This window comes from Sphaeramia orbicularis, chromosome 1, assembly GCF_902148855.1.
Source record: "Sphaeramia orbicularis chromosome 1, fSphaOr1.1, whole genome shotgun sequence".
Taxonomy (NCBI): Eukaryota; Metazoa; Chordata; class Actinopteri; order Kurtiformes; family Apogonidae; genus Sphaeramia; species Sphaeramia orbicularis.
Window position 1 is genome coordinate 31,631,639 of NC_043957.1, and position 21,613 is coordinate 31,653,251.

The 21,613-nt window shown below is 38.8% G+C and overlaps 2 protein-coding genes across 3 annotated transcripts; both read left to right on the forward strand.

The window, feature by feature from the left end:
• Positions 1 to 261: 261 nt before the first annotated feature.
• Positions 262 to 8,563, forward strand: LOC115417699 (myelin transcription factor 1-like; the record flags this gene model as incomplete). The annotated part of the gene is made up of 3 exons (XM_030131730.1): positions 262 to 319; positions 7,944 to 8,302; positions 8,498 to 8,563. Coding segments are annotated over exons 1-3 (483 nt in total), but the record flags the coding sequence as incomplete, so codon positions are not given.
• Positions 8,564 to 8,618: 55 nt separating this feature from the next.
• Positions 8,619 to 21,002, forward strand: LOC115420371 (sarcalumenin). 2 transcript variants are annotated; one of them, XM_030135617.1, is made up of 8 exons: positions 8,619 to 9,118; positions 9,179 to 9,416; positions 10,916 to 11,017; positions 11,816 to 11,911; positions 14,966 to 15,082; positions 16,109 to 16,342; positions 18,277 to 18,626; positions 19,399 to 21,002. In XM_030135617.1, the coding sequence occupies exons 1-8, from the start codon at positions 8,621 to 8,623 to the stop codon at positions 19,903 to 19,905; spliced, it is 2,142 nt and encodes a 713-aa protein (XP_029991477.1). In that variant the 5' UTR covers positions 8,619 to 8,620; the 3' UTR covers positions 19,906 to 21,002. The 2 variants fall into 2 exon arrangements, with proteins under 2 accessions (XP_029991477.1, XP_029991471.1); XM_030135611.1 differs by having other exon boundaries at positions 8,619 to 9,416.
• The last annotated feature ends 611 nt before the right edge of the window (positions 21,003 to 21,613 follow it).

Here is a 21,613-nt window from a genome sequence, read left to right on the forward strand (position 1 = left end):
ATACACATTTTTATTCATTTTATCCAGATTATATATCATCAGAAAAATCTTGGTCACTAACTTTCATACAATCCTTGGACAGCTGCTCTTCCGGCTTCCCTCTGCTCTTAAAATTCCTGACTGGACTGGGCAGCTGTCCTGACACACAATGGCTGATATGGGTGCACTATCTATGCCCCACCTCCACTCATCTGACCTCTGACCTTCACTCAGCAGTATATATAGCTAGGGCAGATGAGGGGAAGGCCCCTGGCAGCCAAAATGAAGTCTCTGGTGTCGGTGTGCTGCTTGCTGTCTCTGCTGGCCCTTTCTGCTGCAGGTAGGGCTTGATGAGAGTTTGGATAAATATTTAAAGATTTGCAGATGTTGGTTAAACGCCTGAAGTTGCTCAGAGAATCACTGTGATGTGTGAAGTTGGTGCTGTTGAATGGTAATGTGGCCATCAGTGTTTTTTGATATTAGACATTAATGATTCATCAGTCCTGCTGGGATTTGTAGAGAAGAGTTTCCGTTGGTAACAAAGGTTTTAGTGTCTACAATGTACATGAGTTGATACATCTACAGTAGAAAAAACCTTCCAAAACATGTACTGTAGTAAAGTTTTGTGATTCATACAGTTGTATTAAATAAAATCCCCCTTCTCCCCTTTTCTGTGGAAATAACTCAAACTTATCTCAACACACCACTGTAAATTCAGCTGATCAGGCAGGAAAGTTAAGAATGCTGCTTTGGTGCAGCGCAGGTTTTTTTTTAAGTAGGAATGTCAGGGCTGAGGCGTGACACCAGCTGATGGAAATCATTCAGTCTTGCATGCTGCTTATTTTCACCGCCTCGGACCGAGACAGAGCAGCCTGGACGTGCTCTGCTGCAGCCGAGGGAGAAGCCCTTTGAAATAAATCCAGGATCCCCGGTGGTCTGAACGTCTGCTCAGGGCTTTTGTATGTATGTTCCTTCAACAGTGAGCAGAAGCAGTTGAGAATTTCAACAATTTAATCTTGTACACTCTTTTCAAATTAATGAAATGATGTTCAAACTAAAATCAATCATATCACAATGCTGCTACATTATTCAGCTATGAAGATGATTGTGGTTGTTTTGGGAGCCTGGTTTATAGTTAGAGACAGTGAAAGTAGAGGCACAGGATAACCTTGTCTGCCCTTGTTCTGGTTAATTTTGTTCCCTACAAGTTGCCGTAGTCAGGTGTCAGCACTTAGATATCACAGATAACAGACTGATGCCATGAACTCAGACACATTTCTATACAACACATAAAAATGAGTTAAAATCTAATTCATATGTACTCGTGTGCAGCTACACATCATGTAAAACTGCATACAAACACACATAGAACATCCTGAATGTAGACTCCATGTCTACAGCAGGAGACCGTGCTTGGTTTAACATCTCACCAAAACGTCCCTGGTCCTCTCTGTCAGCAGAGGCGCTAATCTGTGACTCCAGAGACCAGGGTCCATGTTCAGGGGATGTCCCAGCTAAAACAGGCCTAAGAGAGCACAGCAGAGGGCATGTAGAACCGGAGTACAGTAGCACAACAGCTGGGATGTTAAAAGTTACATAAGTAGATAATCAAGTACTATTAAAAGCTATGATAGATGACCAAAATGGAGCTGATGTGGCAGCTGCCATAATCCTCTGTCCATCTGTTATTCACTTTGTTTGTAATTCATAATGTAAGTAAGTGGACGGTGGATAACCATGCCACATATTTAGGCAGAGAGGTGAGTGTGTTAGATGTGCTAGAAAGTCAGGACATCATTTACATCATTTCACTTGCAAGCATATTGTAAGTGCAAAATTTTCATGTGTCAAATCATTTTTGTCTCAGCGGTGCTTGTTAAAATCCTGTAAAAAGACTGATGCTGCAAAAATGGTTAGTGGTTTGCATTTGTACAGACTGATACTGAAAGCACAGCACATGCATCTCATTCACCCATTCATACACTGATGTTCCAGTGCTGACTGCTACCAGGGGTGTCTTGGGGTTTGGTGTTTCACCCAAGGACACTTTGACAAATAAAAATACATTTTCTCTACTGACAGTTTTAGCTAATATCTCAGACATAAAAGCATTCTGGTTCTGAAAAGACACTGTATATTTTTATTCATTTGTAAATATATTTTTGGGTTTGACATCAGAAGGATTTTTCATGTGTATTAACTCATCTTTCACTGCGGATTTTATGGCGGCACTAGTTACACAGCGTGCCATCACTTCTTGTGCTGATGCATTCATCCCTCTTTTGTCTTGGAAAAAGATTCTGAGTCACACAGTGGCACACACTGTTGCAGGGGAGGTGAGCAATAGTGCGGTGCAGGTTGCAAGCCAGCCTCATGACAATCACACGGAAGAGAAGAGCGTCACGCTTCCTGAAAATAGGAGTGGAATTATCCCTCCTTCTTTTCACCCTCTGACTCATTGTGGAACTATTTCTGTCTCCAAGAGGTACAGTTCTGTACCCGGGCACCTGTCCCTCTCGATCCCCACACACTGTGCTCTGTTCAGGCTACACTGCAGCACCATGACTCTGGGACAGTGGAGCTTCCACAACGGCACATTACACTGAGTTTACATTATTATTTACAGCTTGAGATAAATATTAGATATATAGGTGTTGTTGCATGCTGTCACTTGAACACACACAAAGCCTTCTGTATTACAGTTAAAGTTATTCAGTTCCTTTTTCTTATCTGCATAAATCACATCTCTCTCATTATAAATGAAAGAATTAAGAATTAAATTTTGTGAGTCCCTTGCTCATTGGAATGAAATTACCTGTCCTCTTTGTGTTTGTTTTCCACAATTATTGATGGTGAACTATTCCACTAAGGTGCATAAATATCTATTGAACCAGTAGCCCTTTTATCTTATTGACTGTAATGTACACAAACCAATTGATCATTGGGGACTGACCTTTGTTGTTTTTGTCACCAACTCTGGTGACCCGGCTGCATGCAACATAGTTTAAGATGTTGGCTGTTGCAGTGATTCATGCTAAAAATGCAGGCAATGTTGTAACGGTGTGTAATTGGTCCTCATCCAGACCTTCCCACCACGGGAAACAGCCCCCATGCACACTCCTCAGGTTTCCCCTCACTAATCTCCATCTTATTCATTTCACTCAATTATTGACACCTACAGCACCAACGAGCCTGAAACGTTTTACAAGCTCAGAACCACACTGAATGTCAGAGGCTGACTCGTCTGAGTGGTCATCACGTTGACCTCTACCAGTAAATGACGAGTATGTGAAAGTTACTTCATCTGCAGACGCTTCCCTTTATTTTTACACCATATGGAGATGTCAAAACAGCATTGAAAAGTGAAAAAAGAAAAATCTAAGTCTGGATTCACAAAGGTCTGTAGAGTTTTACACCCATGCAGCAAAGACTCCTGTACTTAAGTTGTTACCCTGCCCCCAAAGGGGAGGGAAGGGGTATTGTTTTTGGTTTGGCTTGTTGGTTTCTTTCTTTGTTAACACTTTAGCAGCAAAACTATTAATTGAATTCATACCAAATTGGGTTTAGAGATTGCCAGTGACACAGAATAGATGCAGTTACATTTTGGGAAAAGTAGGTCAAAGTTAAAATTTTTTATGAATTTTTCAAACCTTTTTTTTTCTCCCATCTATATTATAAAAGCCAAGTGACCTCTGTGTGTGTGCGTGCATGTATGTGCATGTGTATCAGCTTTATAACTGAAAATCTGTACAGAGCTAGCCTGTGCCTTTTGGAGTACGAATGTATTTTGGGTCAAGGATCAGACAGGCAAAAACTGCATATTGATATGACCAATACTATTGAAGTTATTACTTTTCAAAAATTACAATGGGTTTACAGGCGGCCTGCAGAGGAGTCCATTTACAGCAGGAAATGGGGGGGGGGGGCTGGATCCGGATCAACGAAAACACTGAGACAAACAGGAGATTGTGATTTATGTCATATGGTCCGGCTGTGATCACACACACTAACAAGGTCGGTCTGGTTCTTACTCTGGCCCGGTTCCAATCTGCCAGTCAGACCTGGCCTGTTAACGTCCCCCTGTGGACACCCCTACCCCCGACAACACACAGGGCACAGGACTGGGAGTGAGTCACAATAAACCGGCACTAGAATCTTGGTTAGAAATATATAGTAAAAATTCTTATATGATCCAAATTGATTGTCTCATTCAGCCTACTACAAAAATCTATGAGGAAAAAATCACTTATAATTAACAAAATCATGTCCAAAAACAGCTCATATTTCTGTTCAGGCCATTTTTCAGACTGTAGGCAGGTCTAATTAACTACTAACATTAGCTACACCATGCCCTAGGCTAAACATGCCAGCAAAGCCTTTACTCTTCATTCATGTATTTAACATTTAATTTAGAAATACCTCCAGTCTGAAATATGTACACACTGTATTTATACAGTTACAGTAAAAACTCACTACACAACTCACTACCACCTACAAAACCTGCCTCCTGCATTCACTTTTCAGTTTTTGTGGTTTGACTGGATTCATGATGATGATGATGATGATGATGATGGCTCACAGAATTAGTACTGCATTACATTAGGAGTATCAGAGAGCATGTGAAAACCTTAATGACAATATTTCAAATTTGGATTGACATCAATTTGTAACTAAATCCCCTAATTTATTTAGTTAAAATGCTATTGTGTATCATCTTAAACAGTGTCAAAATGTTTGTTGTTGGACTTTTTCTTTTACTAACAATATACTTTATCATGGTCTTGGTAACAGAATGATATGGGACATCTGACGATAAAACATCAACATCCTCCATGTTGTTGAAAAAAGAACATCTAACAGCTCCATATTGTGAAGTTAATGTCTCTGTCTCTTTATCACATCACTTCCTTCTCAGACAAGCTCTGGCAACTGAAATAATCACCCTGTAACCTACAACCTTTTTTTGTAACATATAGGTACATATTGGTTAATTCTCCTATCGTTGCCCCTGACCATGATGATGAAGATCTGGAGTTGGTCCCTGAGTGCCTTCAAGTGACTTCCTAATATGTGCTAATGCTAATGTTATGTACTGTGTATGTGTGTGTATTAGGATGGGTAAAATGCAGAGACTGAATTTCCCTATGGGGATTATAAAGTGAGTTTACCTTTAAGGTCCATTTTGAACATTGTCCAGTTTACACAAAACAATAACATTCCAACTTCTGAAAATTGGTATTATATGTTTTATTCAATTGGTGACATGTTCTTCAAAAAAGCCTTTATACAGTATATATTTCCAAAATCATGTAAATACACATTCTTCTTTACAACTTAAGCTCTTTGTTCAGGATGCGTAGTGATCCAGACATGTTGAAAATTTGGGAACAAGTAAAACCCAATGACAGCTGCTGATGGCTATTGACCCCACCTTGTAACCTGAACTGTAGACATATGGTTGTACATTCAGCTGCTTAATATCACACGTTCTGCCAGTGTTCCTCAGTCTTAAGACATCTCCAGCCCTAAATAACAGTCACGGCCTTTTGGTCTTTTTGCACTCTGTGAAAAGTATCTGATCTGCTCATATATATGTGGTGTAATAGGGAGGGAGTCCCCCTGTGTTAGCTGTGATTGTTAACTGGTATGCTTATGCAGAGGGGTGGTGATTACCTTGATAGTTCCAGCAATAAAGCAGCAGTGGAGGAACTTTATATGATAAAAGAGCAGGGATTACTGATTTTTATGCACACTGCAAACTGTAACATTACAGTGTGTATACGGTTAAGGGTGGTATAGTAGTTGAGCCAATGACGAAACTCCTCTCACATAACAGCTTTGCATTAAGTTGGATTTGTGGTGAGTTATTTCTCACAGTGATAAGAAATACAGTATTATATCCCAGGGTAGCGTGTCCCTTTAGCGGTCTCCTTTTACATTCTCTTCACAACTGTCCACTCTATGTCTAGCCCCAAATAGTCCATGCCTTAGTGTAACTATTCAAGGAGCTGAAACCTGAGTCTTAAATTTGGACAGTGTTGGAAGTTGAATCAGCTCTGTGCTTGACCTGCGAGTTCCAGAACATAACCTCCTGAGACCCAGTAAGTAAACATTTTCACCATTTTACATTATATAATTGCTTAAATTGGAAACAGCATGATGCAACAGTTTTTTCAGATACATTTTTCTTTTCTTTCTTTTTTTTTTTTTTTTAATGTCCTTTTCAGTGTACATTTTTAATTTTTTTTATTTTAAAGTAAAACTAGAAAACTCTTGTCCACTACAGAGGACAAAAATGCATTCCTGGGTCTCAGGAGGATAGGATGAACACTGACGGTGTGAACAAAGTCGGCAAATCTGCAGATTCACCGCATCAGATCTGACTGGTCTCCAACATGGCAGAGTCCAACAGAGCTTTTATGTAGTTTGGATATCAGTTTGGATAATTAGAGCAAAAAAGTTAAATAAAATTCAGTTGCTAAAAGTCAAAATATTGCTTTTAGATAATACATTTGTTCATTTCAGCATGTGCAATGTGAAATACATGGTTGGCATCACAAAGAGCAAGTGTCAATAGATTATTATGTCAGTGAATAAGAATCTACTCTATTAAAATCTATTAAAATACTTGCTCCTATATGATTTCTTACAATCCATCAGGCATAAACGTAAACAAATTGCTGTAAATACACTAAGAAATAATAATACTGATAATACTACACAGCAATAAGTAGACATATGTTCCTATACTAATATATTGCTATATATCTATACTCTATCTATCTATATATCTTTTTATTTCACAGAAGAAAATCCTCCAGATACAGTATATACATAGTGATACTGGGTCTTACTTTTTAGAATTCTCCTTCGTGCTCTCTTCCCACCTCCCACCCCTAAAAGAATAAACCAACTAAACACACTCAAAAGTAACAGGCCAAAAGCATAAATGTCTAAAATAAAGCAAATATTTAAAAAAAAAAAAATCATCATCATCATCACAATAACATTAACACAATAACATTAATAAGGGTAACAACATAAGCATGAGCATAATGATACATGCTGTAACATAAATAGCAGTAATAGGGCAGTATTCATGATGTACAAACTCAAACTTTCTCCATACCAGAAAGTAAAGGCAACCAAAATTCATTAAAGAGATGGATTATATTTATCCAAAGTCAGTTTTTCTAAAGGTAAAAAAGAACACAACTGATCATGGAAAATCTTAAAAGATGGAGGGGAATCATTCTTCCAAAATAAAAGTATGCATTTCTTTGCAAAGTAAGTGATCAAAATTAGTATCCTGCATTGTTTTATGATCTAACTGTAAATTATATGTGTCATTTAGTAAATATAAACTGCTGCTTAAATCAAATTGTAAGTCCAGGACTGATTGAGTGAAAGAGTGAATTGAGCTCCAATAACTTTTTAAAAGGTCGCAGTCCCAGAACATGTGCATGAATGTCCCTTCCCTCTTTTTGCATCTAAGGCACACTGATGAGATATCCCTTGATATTCTAGAGTTAGGTAGATTTTGTAGATGAATTTAAAATTGGCTTCCTTAATTTTATTACTTGTAAAAGAAAAATGAATTCTTTCACAGATATTTAACCAGGCATTATCATCTAATGTTCTGCCTAACTCCTTCTCCCAAATTTTCTTTAACAATTGGAAAGAAGATTGGTCATCTCTTATCAAAATATTATAAAATTCACTAATCTTTCCTTTTATCTTGTCTGAGGATAGCAAAGTGTCCTCCAATTCATTTTCTTTCTGTTTAATAAATAACAGATAATCAATAGAACAGGCACTGCCTCTAACATATGAGGACATCTCAGATGCATATATGCACAAATATGAATAAATAAAGAAGGAAATGTAAAAATGCAAAGAAAATTTTAAGTGTTGCTTCTTACTTCACTGATATTAAGTTTGTCCTTCATTTTCTCTTTACCTAGATGTCCTGAAGGAGGCCTCCATCACTGAGGAGGAGCCTCTAGTGCATCTGCAGCTCCAGCAGCCGGAGGGAGACATTTTCTCCTGTGGATGTGACACAACAGAAGAACATGCCAGTTCCTCCAATGATACCCCAGCCCCAGAAAGGGCCATGTGTCAGCCCTGCAAACCCCCATCAGACCTAGACACTACTGCTGCTGCTGCTGCTGCTGCAGCTGCTGCTGCTGCTGCTGAGGAGAACGAGCCATCTTCCCATGAACATGAAGAGGAAGGGGAGGAGGAGGAGGGTGATGAAGCAGCTCTGGCTGGAGAGGATGCTGCCACCACGGAGGTAACAAGTGAAGAAGAGGAAGAAGAGGCAGTTTCCCAGGAGGAAGCAGTAGAAGAAGAAGCAGAGGAGGAAGTAGCGTCTCAGAATGATGTAGCAGAAGAAGAAGAGGAGGAGGAAGAGGAAGAGGAGGAGGAGGAGGATGCAGCTTCTCAGGATGATGTGCCAGAAGAAGAAGAGGAGGAGGAGGAGGCAGCTTTTCTGGATGATATAGCAGAAGAACAGGAGGAGGAGGAGGAGGCAGCTTCTCTGGATGATGTAGCAGAAGAAGAAGAAGAGGAGGAGGAAGATGAGGAGGAGGCAGCTTATCTGGATAGTGTAGCAGAAGAGGAGGAGGAGGAGGCAGCTGCTATGGAGGAGGCAGAAGAAGAAGAAGAGGAGGAGGAGGCAGCTGCTATGGAGGAGGCAGCAGAAGAAGAAGAAGAGGTGGTGGAGGAGGCAGAGGAGACAGCTTCTGTTGGGGAGGAAGTGCAAGAGGAAAAAGTAGAGGAGGAGGAGGTGGTTGAAGGAGAAGAAGAGTTATCTGAGGAGGCAGATCCTGTGGAGGTGGCTGAGGAGAAAGAGGAGGAAGAAGTTGCTGAGATTGCTTTACCTGAAGAGGAGGAGAAGGTATCTGAGGCTGATCAAGAAATTGCAAGCTCTGAAGAAGGACAGGAAGTGAATGACGAAGCTCAACCTGCTGCTGAGGAAGCTGAGGGAGAACCAGCTGAGGAGCCACAAGGTGAAGCTTCACAGGATGAGACAGAGGTATCTGCTGAGGAGGTTATAGAAACTGACCTACTGGAGGATGTAGAGGAGGAAACTCCCACAGCTGAAGAGGTGGCTGAATCGCAACCAGAAGAACCAACGGAGACTCCTGCACTAGACTCAGAACCTGTGGATGTTGAGCCACAGGAGACACCCAAACCTGAGGATGAGCCAGAACCAGAAGTGACGGCAGAAGCGGACACTGAAGCTGTGGTGGAAGCTGAATCTGAACCTGAAGTCATTTCAGAGCCTGAACAGGTGATTCCTGAAGCAGAGCCAGAGCCTGTTCTGGAGGAGGTCACTGAGGAACCTGAAACAGTGGAAGCAACAGTGGAAGAGGCTCCTGTGGTTACTGAGGAGGCCACAGTGGAGGAGGAACCAGCAGAGCCTCAAGCCAAAGGTAAAAAAGTAACACATTTACACCCTACACCTGTGGCTCCCCAACTTTTTTCTGGGGACTTACCAATCCAAAAGTATGAGAAAATCTTTTTTACGCTCTTTTCTGTATCATTTTGAAGACGTTTAAGACTGATTACACACAACTTCATTATAATAAACACATGCACACTTGGAAGAATGGGTTTTACTCAAAAGTTATGTTTGTCTCTGAACAAGCACTGAGTTAATACAGTCACCTTTCACATTCCTTCCTCTAAGTCTATTATATACATATTATACTATGTACCCCTCCCACATATTGTAACTTATTTTGGCATCTATCCAGCTGATGTCATCATGTCTATGCGTGTGCTGATGTCAGCATATCAATTGCCTCTATATATGTGCCAAGTTTAAAGTAAATTGAAACAAAATTTATGTTTTTATAGACATTTGAAATTTTGCCCATTATAAGTAAATGGGAGAAAAAAGATTTGAAAAATTCATAAAAAATTTAAACTTTGAGCTACTTTTCCCAAAATGTCACCACATCTATTTTGGATCACTGGCAATCCATAAAACGAATTTGGTGTGAATTCAGCCAGTAGTTTTGCTGCTAGAGTGTTAACAAACAAACTGAACCAAAAACTATACCCCTTGCCTCCCCTTCTGGGGGGTGGGGTAATAATAACTAGACTCATAAAGTTTTAACTTTAAAACATCATTATCATTCAATCAGTAACAGAGATAACACTTGAATTACTATCCTCTAAAATTACAGAGGAAATAATGCATGTGCATGGTCCTTCTAACGGACCAATCAACTGGACATCAAGACTAAAATATGTTTATTAATGATTAAGTCACATTTTCAAGTGAAATTGGATAAGTTAAACATCAGCCAAATTGATTTCACAATCTGAGAGACTGCAAATGAACAAATAGCTCCTAACTAGGAGTTACATATCATGTTGCATATCATGTTGCACCAAACCTTTCTATGTGTTTTTCATTGACTTTAGCTCAGATTAATCATGAAATGACAGCAAAGGTCCGTGTCTCCCTGTCTTGGGCACGCTGCACTGTCAGAATATGACACTGTGTGTAGCTAAAGAGGAATTAGCAACAACCTCTAGTACAGAAATAAACAGACTGAAATAGCAGAGGAAAGGAACAGACAGATAGACAGACAACAGCATGATATAACAGTTGGCCCCAGATGGTCTGGTCACTCACAGCTCAGAATACCTTTTACCTGGGGAGGGGGTGGGTCACTTGTATCTTGAAACCATGTCAGCTGATTTTTGACTAATTAGCTGTGACATTTTAGCTGATAATGAATGAACCAAAGGAAATCCTGTCTCAGAGACTACAACATTATCACTACCTGTCAGTGCAGAGATAAGGTACTGCCTCTCATTTGAACATGAAGTGTAATTTCCTGGATTCCACAACCTTCCTTAAATGCAGGCCAGGACAGATGACCTTAACATTTGAATGACAGTCTGCTCCTCCAATCAGGACGTGAGGACAGTGAGGCAGCAGGCCCGGCACTGAGGGACCGCTCCCACATCGAGGACACACTGCGATTGGCTACAGCAGAACCCTCTGCAGAGTTTTCGGGTGAGGAGGAGAAAGAAATGTCAAAGTTATTATTAGACATTGAAATTTTGTTAGATTTTCCTCTTACTGCAAAGAAATGAAAGGGTCAAACTCAACAAGTAGTACATGTGCACACAGACACATGCATGTAGAAACACACCAAACACAGATCCAAAGTATGGATCCTCATTGATGTTACTGCTGTGATTCCAACTGTTAATGTCATCCAGACATTAACTGCGGAAATGCCTGGAGTTCTGTGTTAAATACTCTAAATATAAATGCAGCCATGTGTTTACCACTATTTTATCAATGGAAAAGAAGAACAGATGTGTTTGCATGTGAATGAAAGGAAGCTTGAGTCCATTTTGGGAGTTTTTCTGGAGAAAGTATTCCTAAAATTGCTTCACGATGTCAAGATCCTTGGACTTTTTTGTGTAAGTATGCGGATACAGTTTGTGTGTGTGTGTGTGTGTGTGTGTGTGTGTGTGTGTGTGTGCAAATATGTCTCCAGGCAGGTGATTAATCAGTGCAAATGTGTAACTCTGTTCTTCCACTGCATGAAAGCCTCTCTGTTCTCCAAAGCCAGATTGGTTCATTTTAAAGTGGCCAAAATGCTGCAGCCAAGCCCGTGTCTTAATTACCTCAGCTCAATTCAATAAACTTTATGAGGGCAATTCATCATGTGCTGCCAAGTAATTGTTGTTATCTGTAATGGTAGCAAGAGAATTAATAATAGGCTCATCCAAAATGTCTTCCTGCCATTACAAACCAATTACACCACCTGAATCTTTCTCCTATTCCCCTGTCTCTCTGTAGCTGCCATGAAGACACTGTTGGACATTTACCACACGGCCATCAAACCAATGGAACAGGCCTACAAGTACAATGAGCTCAGGCAGCATGAAGTCACAGGTAAATCAGAGTCCAGATCAGGAAGGAACAAAGCTTCTTCTGGATATTGCTGGTGTTCAATACAGTCGAGCTATAGTGATGGACAACATAATCCAAGGGCAGTTCATGAAAGACACTGTCATTCTATGGTTCTGCTTCCATATTTGCACTAATATACAGTCTCTGGTTACAGCCCACTTTCTTCTTTTTCTTCTTTTTCGTTTTACGCCAATAGATTTGATCATTCTAATTTATTCCAATAATCCCAGGTGGTTTTTTTTCCACTATTACATCATAGGATTTTCCATTGTTATCTCTTTCGTTCTGATGTCTCTTTAATACCTTTATATATTCTTCCATACTCTGCTACATCACTTTATATGCTTCCATCATGGCTTATATCAGTGGTTCCCAACCTTTTTTGGCTCATGACCCCATTTTAACATCACAAATTTCTGGCAACCCCTGACATTCGACACGGAAATTATCAGTAAGATGGGTAAAGATTCGCAAAAAAGTTCAATACAGGCACATATACAGCAATTTATAATATTCTAAAATATCATCATATGTTTGTAGCATCACTTTCCTGTGAAAATCAGTTATTTTTAAGTATTAACTTGTCATGAGCTTAGAAAATGTTGTTTTCAGCTTTGCACCAACACATTTTTGAGAAAATACCAAAGTTTTTGCTTAAAAAGGGGAAGAAATGTTTCAACTCATAAAGGAATATTTAGTCCTTGAGTTTATTGCAAACATACAAAATTAACATACGTCTCACATAATAACATGTTATCAGAGAGACGGAAAGATTTAGAAAAACTGCAAACTGAAAAATAGCTTCCTCTCACCAAGTTACATAGTATAATGCAGAGACTTCTGTCTTTCCATGAATGTACTGCTTTTCAGTAAAACAGTTTTCTTTTCCAAACAGTTCCTAGTCATGTAGAAAAACATAATTGCCCTTCTAGCTAGAATAACTCCTTGGAAATCCAACAGGAACAAACCCACCCACATCACAGCTGTTGACCACCTTTAGCAGTTCACCACACAGTTCAATACACTGAATACAGTATTTTTAAGAATTGGACTTACATAGACACCATCAAGTACAAATAATGTTATAATTAAGAGGAAACAGTGCCAGGTTCGGAGATTATTCAAGCCAGACACACACAGAAACACAATAAGGAGTCTGTCTGCTGAAAATTAAAGGGGATGTTGTGTGGGCCAGATGCCCTACAACTTTGTTCCACAGCACTTGAGGGCAGGGAGTTTTATTTATGCAAAAGAATGTGATGAAGACTCCATACTGAGTCATGGGAGTCTGGGACCCCTTGTGGTGCAGAATGAAAGGACATGTATGTATTCAGGACGTTTTAAGACAACGTGTGAGGCATAAAAGGAACATTTAGTCTTCAAAGCAGAGGGTCTGATCAGTCTGGTTCAACATCAGTTCACTATATTTAGGTTTAATAAGTACAGTATTTGTGCAGTGCTGCGCATTTGTTGCAAAAGCAGATGTGTCAAGAAGAAAAGATTAACTCTGGAAAGTATTTAAAGATCCTAAATACTGTAAGATTTACATGGGAATCTACTTGCAGAAATTGGATAAAATAGTCATGATTGTGTTTTCTTAAGCGTATAATCTTGTTGCTATTGTAACAAAGCAAATTTTCCCATTGTGGAATAATATAGGCATCTTATCTTATCTTATCTTATTTTACCTTAATCACCTGAAAATATTAGTCATTCTGTTTTCACTATCTTAAAATGAGGTTTAAAATTATATCGACAAAGAACACATTTTCTCTTCCTATTTTTTTTTTTTTTTTTTTGCTTTATTGTTTTTGGCATCCAGCATTAAGGTGCATTACTATCACCAACTGGACAAAAGTACTGGGACACATCACACTTACAATGTAAGATCTCCTGTTCTCACTGGTTTGACATATTATTATGATAAAAAAAATTATCATGTCAGACGTCAATAATTGTCACAAATAATGTGTATTTTTTCTAAAGCTAATTTTTCTTCCTGGCAGAGGGTTGTAGATACCAGGCATGTATTTGTGGTTTAAAATAATTATTTATGGTCAGAAAGTGAACAATATTTCAGAAATCTAGAGGTTATTTAGTAAGCATTTTAGATTATAGTGTGAATCAAATTAACCCTAAGCATGAAATAAAACTGTTTAATCCAATGATATTTATCACAAAGTACAATTACATTTTAACATTTGTCATATTGTCCTGTAGCCCAGCCTCCTGTTAGAAGTGAAACACCTGAATTCAACGTGTCACAAAACTTTGCCTATATAGTGTTTGTTTGAGTTTAGACCAGTGTTGACGTTTCTGTAATTTAAAAGGCTTGAATGATTCAAATAAATGCAGATTCTAATGAAGGACTGTGAGTGACATGGGGTCAGTGTTTAACTATTACACACTGAACACCTATATGTACGACAGCGAGGTAGACTTAGTCGTCACACTTTCTATGTAACACCACATTTATTTCAGAACTTATATAACTTAACATAAGATAAATATTATACACGGCGCATAATATGTAAAGTCTATAAAATTCCAAAATTTTAAGCAAACATTTTCAGTAGCTGATATGTTTCATTGCAGGTGCCTTTACAGATTTCTCCCCCTAGTCAATAAATGTTAAAATCACCAGCTATGTCACCAAAAGTCAGAGATTAGACAAAAAAAGTCAAAAAACTGAAAACAGGTTTGTGTATCAGAACTTTATTTTTTTATGTCCTTGTATTTTTCATGCAGGATTTTAACTATAATGGGGTACTTTTACACTGTAGTCTTGGTTGGTTAAGTACAGGATCTCTGCTTCTTCCACCACTGGATGAGCTGTTTTCACAGCTCAGCAGTCACAACCCCACACTAGTGTAAGGATTAAGTATTACAAAGAAAAACATGATGTGTATGTCAGATGAATTTATGTGATGAATCAAGATGACTCTACCCAACAATATGGCAAATTTTTTTTACTTCAAATGACTTCAGTGCTCTTTGTGTCTCACCCCTCTTTTCATGTGTGTCCAAACACTACAGATGGTGAGATTACCTCTAAACCCATGGTTTTGTTTCTGGGACCCTGGAGCGTTGGCAAATCCTCTATGATCAACTACCTGCTGGGTCTTCACGGCACCTCGCAGCAGCTCTACACAGGTTTACACCAATACAGCCTGATTGTTTGTGTTGCAGCTCATCAGTGAAAGCACCTAGAAACACACGCAGCTATTATCCAATGATAACAGGTGTAAATCACCACAGCAGGGATACATAAAACACAGCTTTCATAATGATAGCAACCACTGTGTGATAGAAGGCAGCTCAGACATGGCTATATGAATTTCCATAGTCACTTTCACAGTCTTATGTAACTGATTTATTCACATTTTATGCTAATTAACTAGTAAGATTGCATTATTACCCTGCCCCCCGAAGGGAAGGCAAGGCAAGGGGTATTGTTTTTGGTTTGGTTTGTTTGTTTGTTTTGTTTGTTTGTTTTTTTTGTTTCTTTCTTTCTTTCTTAACACTCTAGCAGCAAAACTATTGGTTGAATTTATACCAAATTGGGTTCATAGATTGCCAGTGATACAGAATAGATTTCATTACATTTTGGGAAATGTAGGTCAAAATTAAAAATTTTTATGAATTTTTTTTTAGGAATTTTTTTCCACATTTACTTTTAGTGGGTGAAATTTCATGTTTGTAGCAGCAAAACTACTGATTGAATTTATACCAAATTGGATTTATTGATTGCCAGTGACCCAGAATAGATGTGGTTACATTTTGGCAAAAGTAGGTCAAAGGTCAATTTTTTTCTGAATTTTTAAAATCTTTTTTCTTCTCCCATTTTACTTATAATGGATGAAATTTCACATGTCTACAAAAACATCCATTTTGTTTCAATTGACTTCAAACTTGGCACATACATAGAGGCAGTTGATATGCTGACATCAACACTTGCATAAACATGATGACATCAGCTGGATCCATGCCAAAATAAGGTACAATATATACAAGGGGTGGGGTTTGTTGCTGGCACCACTTGTTTTGTACAAAACACTGTTCATTTAGGCATGGTTATTTTCTTGGCCATCTTAACTAAACGTAGTCTTTTGTGGCATCAAATGAAACCTTAAGTGTTATTTCATTCAGTTCATATCATGTCATGTGTCCTTTCCCCAGGTGCTGAGCCCACCACCTCAGAGTACACCGTCATAATGCATGGTGACAAGTTTCGGACCATAGAGGGAATTGTAATGGCAGCAGACAGCTCACGCTCTTTCTCTCCTCTGGAGAAGTTCGGCCAAGGCTTCCTGGAACGGCTGGTGGGCATCGAGATGCCTCACAAGCTGCTGGAGAGGGTCACTTTAGTTGACACGCCTGGCATCATCGAAAACCGCAAGCAGCAGGAGAGAGGTAAGGATTACCAATGTAGTATATTTGTGTCACTGTTGTGGCAAAAACTGTTCCTGTGCAGCTAGTTGTACCTATACTTAGCCCCCGAGAAGACAAACTAACTTGCTCTACTTTCATTAAATTTCAGCCCAGGTTTGTATAGAGTGTTGTATGTGTGTAGCTGTGGTCAGATTGGAAGTTCAGTAAATCTATTAAAGGCTGATATCAGCAGATTCTTTTTTAAGCTACACAAAACAACCGTAACATTATGACCACTGAGACGTGAAGTGATAATAATGTTGATTATTTTGTTGTTGTGGTACCTTTCAGTACTTGTGATATATTAGGTACCAAGTTAATATTTAGTGCTTGAAGTTGATGTGCTGAAAGCAGCAAAATGGGTGAGTGCAAGGATCTGAATGACTTTGACAATGGAGATATTGTGACGGTCAAATGACTGGGTCAGTGCATCTCCAAAACTATAGGTTTTGTTCAGTGTTCCTGTTCTGCAGTTAGTGCCATAAAGGACAACAAATCAAAAATCTGTGGGAACATATGATTACCACCTGTCTAATAGTGGTGACCCAAGGCCTGGACTCCACCAGACCTCTGAAGGTGTGCTGTGGTATCATTAGCAGCAGATCCCTGAAGTCCTGGAACTTGTAACTTCATGTATCAGGATCCATGGTTGCTCTTGGCAACATCACTCCTATCATTATACTTTTCAATTTTGCTGCTTCCAACACATCAACTTCGAAGACTAAATATTCACTAATATATCCAACCCAGTGAAAGGTACTGTTGTAACGAAAATAATCAAAATAGATCAACTTTATTATGATTTCACCCTCATTTGTCATAGTATTACAGCTGATCGATGTACGTCCACTTTAGACAGTAATTATATGACATGTATTATCAACACACCTACAGGCAGGTAGGTAGACTGAAGACCTAAAGAGCCAGCTAACACTTACCATAATCATAATAAAAAGCCTTTTAAGCCTTTTTACAAACAGGTTCAGCACACAAGCACTGTATAAAAAAAAACAAAAAAAAAAAACATGACCTACAAATATTGGATTAAGTATTTGTCTGCTGCGTCACATTAACCCATAAAGACCCAATGCTACTTTTATATCAGTTCCAAAATTAATTTTTCTCTCTATTTAACCTTTCTTACCTGATTTATCACCATTTATTATAACATTATCCTCTGTATTTTGTGTGTTTTCTGTAAAAATTGTGTATTTTCCTGTATTTAATTCACTGATCATGTGGCTGTTCATAAAAGCTCAGATTAAAGTTGAGGGTTATTATATCAATAACAGAGAAAACTGATGAAAAAGTGACCTCTCCAGTAAAGTTATCAAAAATAAGAGACTCAATGACTTGCACGTGTTTTACATAGGTTGAATGGTCCTGTAAATCATTGTATGTTGTACCTGTATGATGTAACTGTATGTTGTAACTATGTGTTGTGCTGCCTCTTGGCCAGGACTCCCTTGGAAAAGAGGTTCTTAATCTCGATGGGATTTTCTTCCTGGTTAAATAAAGGTAAAATAAAATAAAATAAAATAAAATAAACCGAGTGTCTCCATCAACTGTCAGTGATCAAACTCCATGGGTTTTACTGGTGAATCAATGTTGTAGAAGATGACAGTGTTTCCACGTTCACTACGGAGCCTCTGAAAGTCCAAATGGGTCATATGTGATGACCATGAAAAGTTGAAAAACTGCATTTTACACCAATTATGTACATGATAGCATTAGTGGATCAGCAGGGATTAGACATTTTAGATCAGTAGATGGTTTTGTTCGATAGTGGATGTTTGGGTCTTTATGGGTTAGAAGTAAATGTTTCCATTAAGCTGTTATGTTCTTTTCTCTATCAAGCTGCTTCCAGATATTGTCCAGAGCCTGACTTGTGCCTCCTTTCGCCCCTTCTCTTCCAGGTTATCCCTACAATGACGTGTGCCAGTGGTTTATTGATCGAGCTGATCTTATCTTCCTGGTGTTCGACCCCACCAAGCTGGACGTTGGCGGGGAGCTGGAGATGCTCTTCAGGCAGATGAAGGGCCGCGAGTCCCAGATCCGCCTTATCCTCAACAAGGCAGACAGTCTCACCACCCAGGACCTAATGAGGGTCTACGGTGCCCTGTTCTGGAGCATGGCGCCCCTGGTCAACGTCACAGAACCTCCACGAGTGTACGTCAGCTCCTTCTGGCCTCAGGAATACGCTCCTGACACCAGCCGAGAACTTTTCATGAAGGAGGAGACCTCTTTGCTGGAGGATCTAAACCAAGTGAGTTCAGAAAAATTTATCAGGACTTTGTAACTGTTACAACAAAGATCCACTCCAGTTAATTTAAAAGAAATGTTCCTCTAAAATGTTAAATAAACTTGTTACAAATCACCTCCTTCACATATATTTCAATTTTAGGTGCAAAAGCTTCACATTGCACTAATGAAAGCTGCATTTTCTATACAAAAATATCAATATATCACACATCCCGCAGCACAAGAAGTAGAAATCATAACATATGGACTACTTTCTGCTAATAATCTGACAATGCAAAGACTTGTATTTTATAGATATGAACATTTATATTGCATTGTTACACAACTGATGTTATGACTCTGTTCAATGTGATTTTACTGTTTAATGTGAACTATTGAATGTTTATTATATATAAGCATCAGTGAATGAGTGAAGAAGATATATTTCTGCAAAAAATGCAAAGCAGCAGGGGACTTAAAGAACAAATGATTCATTATAACTAGTGATTTTAGAGCAAAAATAATTTGCCTCTCTATTCTGTTTTGAAGAATGGAGAAAATCTCTTTAAATTTTAATACCAAGAATTTTTAAGGCTTAACTGGAGTTAAAATACCCTTAAAAGCCTGTGGTTCACATACTTTAAATAATTCAATTTTGTCTAAGCTACTAGTTTTACTATTTTTTTTTAAATGATGACACTGATGTCCTTTGTGTGTTGTGTATTTGAGTGTTTTCTTTTTCTTTCCTCTTGGTTCTTTTCTCCTTATCATTGTCTCTTTTTTCTTTACTCCTGCAGATGATTGAGAACCAGTTGCAGAACAAAATCGCTTTCATCCGTCAGCATGGCATCCGTGTGCGTATCCATGCCCTGCTGGTGGATCGCTACCTCCAGACCTACAACGATAAGCTGGGCTGGTTCAGTGACCCCTATGAGGTTTTCCAAGACATTGTAACTGACCCAGACAAATACTACATCTTCAAGTCCATTCTGGCCAAAACCAACATCAGCAAGTTCGACCTGCCTGACAAAGAGGCCTACCAGGACTTCTTTGGGGTAAACCCAGTTTCCAGCTTCAAGCAGCTCTCCTACCACTGCAGCTGGACCAGTGGCTGTCTGCTGGACAAGATAGAGAAGGCCGTCTCACAAGACCTCCCAGCTCTGCTCAGCAGCCTCAACAAGGCCTCGGAGACACCTGCAGCAGCAGCAGTGAAAGCCACCCCGCCGCCTCCCCCACCGCTCCCTGGCACCTGCGAAGAGCCTGGGTGTGAGGAGAAACCCAAGAACCACTGGAGGAGGCAGTGAGGAGGAGGAGAAGGGTGCAGAGGAGGAGGAACAGAGGAGGCAGATGGCAGCAGCCAGAGGCTTTCCTGAAACAACCCCCACTGCTGTGACTTTCATGGCTGTATGTGGGGAGAGAGATGGAGGGAGAAAACAAACTGAAAATGTGCAGAAGTACCAAGCAGACCAGGGTCAGAAAACTTCATAGTATTTATTTTTTATCTGCATGGAGTATCAGATGGATGGATTTTTACTGCACTGGGAGAGTACACACGTTGTAGATTCCAACACTGATTTCCAAACATTTTTCTGCTTCACCTTAAACATACATGACACCAGTATGGCTGACAAAACAGTGGAGATTTGACCAGCATTGATAGAGAGTAAATATATTTTTATATCTAAAATATTTGCAGCAGAACTATATCGGTAAGAGATTAAAATACGACAAAAAAATCAAGATCTCCTTCTAAATTTCCTGCATTATCTCTCATGTTGATGAAATTGTGGTGTGATTGCAGAGTTTTCAGAAATGTCATTGTTTTAGACTTCATACATTATTTATTTGCTCTTTATTTCTGCAGAGGAAGATGTTGGCACTAACTTCTACAGAGGTAAATGCTGACACTGTTGTGTTTTCTGTGTTCTTCACAAAGTCTGAAAGTTAAGACAAATCTATCATGCTGTGTTTTTCTGTCTTTGTCCAACTAAACATCATGCCGCTGTCCTGAAACTCAGTGTTATTCATCAACACAGGGTACACACTGTTTATGATGGGTGTAATTGAACTGCTGTTTTCCTAGCTTGGTTAGACGACAAGCTGCATTGTACAATATTATTCACTCTGCTGCAAGTTTTATGTTCCCTTTTTCATACATAGGTAAGGCTCAGCTGACTGAAACAGACATGTTCTACTCCAAATCCCATCATTCAGTCATAATTTCTATTTAATTTCATGTTTTTTATGCCTCTGAACTATTGCTAGGTTTACATCAGCGAGCCTACAAACCACAGGGACATTTCTTTTATTTGGAATTAAATCTTTAATTCCTTGTTAATTTTGGCCTGTTTGTAATGGTCAGTTTTTGTGATTTCTTTTGAATAAACAACAACAACAAAAAGCTGCTGTCCTGTTTATTTTTTGAAGCCTCACAAATATTAACGCTGAAATTTCTTCCATTGAAATGATGATATATAAATGATCTCATTTGTTTGTTTTAGCTGCTGAAGAGGTGTGGTTGACGCCGACTCTCATCTTCATATTAATACACATCATTGAATTGAAGACACTGCATGCCAAATCAAGCAGAATAATTAATAGATTATTATATTAAATGAGCACTGAGGTGAAACGTTATAAAATAAAGCTGTTTTTTTTTCTGCTGTAAAGATAGGTGTTTGTTGACGATTTCCTGCAGTAACAGTATACAGCCACCAGGAGGCGCCTCGATTCAGTGTGTTAATCAGAGCAAACGTCTAAATGTATAGCTCTATAGGAATATAAATGGTAAAAATAAATATTTTACATCATAAACAAACAAAAACTAAAAATCGTCTTTATATTAGAATGGGTACTGTCCTCTATAAGTGATCATTTATTTTAAATTTAATATTATATGCAACATGATAATATTTGCATCAATTTTTTTTTTTATTATCAGTTAGTTTGATATTGTTATCATACACATATTATTTTGCCTGATCCCACAACGTGATATACTCAGTAGAAATG

Bases quoted from the DNA above. Each gene is read 5' to 3' on its own strand.
- LOC115420371 (XM_030135611.1), top strand. From the start codon at position 8,621: ATGGAGGAGGCAGAAGAAGAAGAAGAGGAGGAGGAGGCAGCTGCTATG. The intron at 15,083-16,108 runs GTTTACACCAAT...TCCTTTCCCCAG, and splicing joins CTCGCAGCAGCTCTACACAG to GTGCTGAGCCCACCACCTCA. The intron at 16,343-18,276 runs GTAAGGATTACC...CTTCTCTTCCAG, and splicing joins CCGCAAGCAGCAGGAGAGAG to GTTATCCCTACAATGACGTG.